The sequence below is a fragment of the Chaetodon trifascialis genome, chromosome 21 (genome assembly GCF_039877785.1).
Source record: "Chaetodon trifascialis isolate fChaTrf1 chromosome 21, fChaTrf1.hap1, whole genome shotgun sequence".
Classification (NCBI taxonomy): Eukaryota; Metazoa; Chordata; class Actinopteri; order Chaetodontiformes; family Chaetodontidae; genus Chaetodon; species Chaetodon trifascialis.
The window spans coordinates 1,876,147-1,881,680 of NC_092076.1; the positions used below are offsets into that span (position 1 = coordinate 1,876,147).

The window sequence follows — 5,534 nt, forward strand, 5'->3', positions numbered from 1 at the left end:
TTATTCAATTGGACGCAGGAACACATAATTGTTGCTGCGTGAAGCCCAAAAACCTGGGTAAACAGGTTCACTGAATTTGTTGCGAAAGGTGTACAGATGGCTCAGTGTGTTAGAGGAGACTCTGTAGTAGGACAGAGTGCCACCAGACCAGTCCAGATACACCCCAACTCGTCTGACACCAACAGAGGGTGTTGGTCCTTCCCATATCTTACCATTATACCATGCCTTAACTTTGGATTCATCTGTTCTTTTGCCAAAACTCCATGATATGGTATTACCGCCTAGCTCGGCCAATTGGCTGCCACCTTTTCTTTTAATTGCCTTGTATCCAACACCCCCGTAAACAGAATCACTGGAGGTATTACTCCACTCTATCTCCCAGTAATGATGCCCAGTTAACCCCTCTTTGCACAACACCTGAGGTTGGTGGTCAAACCTCTCTGGGTGATCAGGATATGACTGCCGTGAACCATACGTTGCCTTCTTGTTTCCGTCAGACAGTGTGAGGTTGTAGTTTGCAGTGTTTGGGTCCAGGTTGAGATCAGTGGCATCTGAAGGAGAGACCAAAACAAGACGTGATATTAATCATTCTGATGGTCAAACAGGTCATTTATACAATGTGTTTTTGACTCAAAAAAGGATGGGAAATGCTTACACCAGATCAGATCGTTGCTGTCTTTGATACTCTCCACAGGGGGGGGGTCAGGCTTTGTAAAGTCATCAGTGACCAGAATGCCCTTCTTGTAATGATAGATGCTTGCTCCTGTGTACTTCTTATTATCAAAGGATGCAACCAGGAAGCGGAATCTGCGGTTGTTCTTCAGTGCTTCAGCAAGTTCATGGAGAGATTTGGCTTTTTCTCTCATTTTGGTGATCACATCACTTGAGTAGTACCACAGGTCTTCTTTGGCACTACCTTTATTAGTTGAATCCAAGTAGCTGGTCATGGCATCAAGGCCGGGGTCAGCAGTCTCCAGAGAGGTGAAGACGAAGCACAGAGCATGATCTACACCTGGAGCAAGGACCTCTTTGTCCAGCTCTGACCGACTTTGGATGATTGTTATTCCCTCCATGGTGTTGACGCAGGACCTGATGATGTTGATTTCTCTCTCTTTTTGATCCAGCCACTTGCTCAGCTCGTCATGACTGAAAGGTGACTTGTCTCTCTGGTCAAGGACTTGTTCCACTGAGCTCTCCTCTTCTTTACCTTCACGGATGAGGGGAAATTTCGTTGCCATGGTCTGCTGGAGGTTGTACTCATAGTCATCACACAATTTTTCGAATTTGCTCAGCTCGTCTTGAATCTCTGGAAAATTCTTCACCACTTTGTCCACCAGACAATCGTGGCATCTCATTCCCATTTCCCTCAAATCTTGCAGAGCAGCCTTGGCCTTCCTCACCAGTCCAACACTGATGTCTCCTGTCAGTGCAGAAGCTTCAGGTGCAAAAACATTTAATGGCATCAGCCAGACCTTCAGTGGAACACTGCTGTCTCCGTTCTCTCCCAGTAGCTTTGGGAGGTCTACGTAGGTCTTCACTGCATCTTGAAATGTTGCAGGGTTGCTTTCAAGAATGAAGTCTCCGTAGAATTTGCAGGAGAATTTGTCAGTCAGGGCTTTCTCTTCTTCAGTGAGCTTGATGTCAACTTTCCCTGAAATAGAGAAAGAGGGGATCTTCTTTATCACAGCTTCCATGCTGCCCTGCATGTCCTCAACACTGGTGTTTTCTAGCTTCTCACTGTCAAACACAAAGATGGCATTTGCCCCATAAACGATGCCTGTGACCACATGTGTTGCCAAGCCCTTCTTGATGACATCCTTCTGTTGGGTGTTCATGGTTTGAAGGTCAATCACTGACAGCTCTTTGAAGTTGGTGGTAGCGTTGTACTGGCACGTCACTCTGCTCTGATTCTGGAATTGTTTCTTATCATTCAGATACTTGGCAGATCCTGAAACCTCAATCAGTCCACCCATGAAACTGGCCTCCAGAGAAGCACCAACATCCAGCAGAGAAGACCTGGATTCAATGGTGTCAGATGCAGTGATTTGAAAAGAACTGAAGGGCTTAGTGGCTTCACTTGTCTTCTGTTGCAGAGTGTCATCATCCCACAATTTCAAACCTACAGAAATTGGAAACCATCAATCATTTATTAAAGCAAGCCAATACTTTTGTGAGTAATCAGAATCATTTAGATTTCTGCATGTTGAAGCTTCTTTTCCAGCCAGCAGCTAATATATTTATTGCTTTATTCATTTGACATCAACCTGTTGCTCAATTTGCTGTGAGCTGGAATGAGATATAGACAAGAAACTTAGTGTATAACGACATGTAAATGCTTCACAAGAAATACAACCACAGTCACAATCATGCCGCATAATTAACAGCAAAAAGTGGTGGTGTTTGCTGTGTGTGTGTGTGTGTGTGTGTGTGTGTGTGTGTGTGTGTGTGTGTGTTGTCAGCAGAGCTTAGGTCCACTCTCATGCAAGCGAGTCAGAGGACACAGGAGGATCATCATGGTTGGAAACATTGCACACAAAATCAAAAATTACACCACAGCAATGTTTTCTACTTTGCTCATCTCTCTCCTTGCTTTTGTTCAGTGCTAAAATAATTGACAAATATGTGTTTTACTCCTCATTCAGAGTCAGGATTCACAGGGCAGCTCTAATCTGGGGCTCTTACATGTCCATGGATATAATTCAATGTTCTTACTTATCGTCGGATAATATATCAGCCATCAATACATCAGCATCTCTAAAATTATTAACTATCAACTGGTCAACATTTACAGATTCTTTTTATAGTGTGTATGAATGTTAAAACAGGTGAGATCATTCAATGTTGTGGCTTTGTGAGAGCTGTGACAGGCAGATATATCTAGAAATACATTTCTAATGAGAGTGTAGTCTGAGACCAGACTTACCTGGGATCAGTTCATCTCTCCGAGCATCATAGAGCATTCCCAGGGTGAAAGGTCGACCCAGGGCAGCAACTTTCATGGTATTTGATTCCATTTCTCCAACCTGATGAGAAAAGTCAATTAAGTGACCACACAGTCTTCAGTATTGTGTCTACATGGTCTAAAGCAGCAGGTGTTGACAGTCAGAAAAACTGGGAGTCAACTCTCCTCCTTCACACAAACAGACGGAAAGACAAAGATCAGAGACAGAAAGACTGACGTTTACTGTGCTTAGAAAGGCAGTATTTCCCTTGGAAACACTAGTCTGACATTGACACTTTAACACAGACTGGAGGTCAGTAAAAGTCTAAGCATATATCGGTCTTTGTCTCCCTCTGCCTCTGCACCCACTTTGTCCTCACCTGGTGAAGTTGTGGAGATCAGCTGAGTTGTGTGTCAGTCTTCTTGACTTCCAGCTGGAGCGGCGGTGGTCTGATGCTCTGGTCTGCTCCAGGATTGCTTATATCCTGTCAGATCCTCTCCTCTTCTGACTCCTCCCATGACATACCTCCAGACATGACAACAGGCATTTCTTAATGTAACACGCCCAAACTTGTTCTAATGACTGAAGTGATGTGACATGAAGAAAACATTTTCGCTCTGGCTCCCTTTGCAGTGATGAATGTCAATATTGTTCATTTGTTCTTCAGTCCCTGCTGATGTAAACACACACACTTTATCATCCTTTGCCAGGACTTAAAGCTTCCTTCAGACATGTCATAATGTGCATAAAAAATATTGCACAAACTGCAGTCGTGTCCACTGTTTCTATTGCATAACAGTGACACCATAGATTCTGCAGAAAGGCATGTATGCATTTCACACATAGATGCCAATAAAGAAAACATGCCGTGGGGGAAATAAGATGAAAGAGCTTGCCATTCAACAACATCTCTGTGTTCCAAACACCTTGCCACACGTCTTGGCTGCATTTCAGCAGTTTTTAATTAAATAGTGAAACAGTTTTACATCTATGATATAACAGTAGAGATGAGACTTCGCAGATAGGAATCAGTTAAGCAGCTTTCATGATGTAAACTCACAATTACAACTCTAACATGATGTAAAGCCGGTTTCTAAAGTTTGTATTAGTTTGTAGAATAACAGCATATGTTGGCCTTTGTTTGATGATGATTTATCCTCTGGGGGTAATGTTTAGGGGCTTCCAGTGTGACCAGTGGTTTTCCAGGTGAAGACTTCATCCTCCAGCACTGATTACAGACCAATAAGCAACTTCATGTTCAATCTCAACGCAAACTTGGCTTGACTTGACTTCCCATCTTCATAAGCAGGTATCTACATGTGAATGCAAATAAATTAATAAAAATATAATAAAAAGGTAAACACAATAGCTGAGGGGTTCCAGGATTACATTTGACATTTGGACCAATGTATTTGGAATCTGTTGCTCTGTTGCTCACTACTCTGACTACAAACAGACACCAGATTGCTTCCAATACCAAAATCTTTCACTTGTCACTCTGTTCAGGTCATCTTCAAATTGGTTTTTGACATTTTCTGTCACTTTTTGTGAGAAGACTGTTTGAAAAACAGGTTGCTTTCAGCATTTGGAAAAAAAAAAAAAATCTGACCAAACAATTTTTCCAGTGAGGACATTCTGAATCATGACAGTTTTGTATAAATCATCCTTTTACAAGGTTTTAATACTCCCTGATAGCAATGAGGTATTCTCCAAAATGTATGGCCGCTATCAGGAAATCAGTTCTCGATCTCCATTGTGAAAAAACTAGTTTACAGGACTGCAAAGCTCTGGTGAATGTAATGCTCGACGGGAACCGCAAAGTAGTTGACAATTTAAACCACTAGTCAGTGCTTTAGTGAGTTGTCAATAAGAAAATAGGAATACAGCCAGTGTAATAAGCTCCTGAAGGATTGAAGTAATGTGAAATTATGCACAGTTTAAATGGGAGAATTTCTGATATCCTACTTGATATCTGCAACAAAAATGTCCACTTAATTCATTTAAATAAATAACTCTAAATCTAATGTAATCTAATCAAGTTGCTCATTGGCTGTAATCAATGATGGAAGATCTTCATCTGGATATCCATTATCAGAAAATCTGCTGGAAGCCCTCAAACGTTACCCCCAGAAGCTAAATCAGTCAGACAAACAAAGATGACCACATGAACTCTCTCAACTTTGTGAGTACTCCACTCCCAGAATCCACGTAAACACCTAACGAAGTGCAAACTGTTATTTTCCCATGGTCTTAGCGGTTAGCAGCGGTTAGCAGAAATTTGGTGTTGGTGTTGGTGTATGAGAACAAACAACTACAGAATTGTTCGCTTCCAATAACCTGAAGGTGCAGAAGTTACATCAAAGGTTTCCAACAGAAATTAATGCAAAGTGACTGGGAACTATGACTGCGCCATGATTGTGGGATTACTGTTTGATGTGTATTTGACTGGGTTCCAGGGCTTTGACACTTTTTCATGAAACAGTAAAACCACAAACAGGTTGTGCGCCTAAGATCTAAGAGCACAGAGACAAGCATCTTTGTACTCAACAGAAATACTTTTACTCCGGTCACTGAGTTTAATTAAGGTTGAAG

The 5,534-nt window shown here is 41.9% G+C and overlaps 1 protein-coding gene across 1 annotated transcript; it reads right to left on the minus strand.

Annotated features, from left to right (window-relative positions):
• LOC139349808 (neoverrucotoxin subunit alpha-like) lies at nucleotides 1-3,017 on the minus strand. The gene is made up of 3 exons (XM_070990803.1): nucleotides 2,924-3,017; nucleotides 656-2,119; nucleotides 1-551 (listed from the first exon to the last, which is right to left on the minus strand). The coding sequence occupies exons 1-3, from the start codon at nucleotides 3,012-3,014 to the stop codon at nucleotides 1-3; spliced, it is 2,106 nt and encodes a 701-aa protein (XP_070846904.1). The 5' UTR covers nucleotides 3,015-3,017.
• Between the last annotated feature and the right edge of the window lie 2,517 nt (nucleotides 3,018-5,534).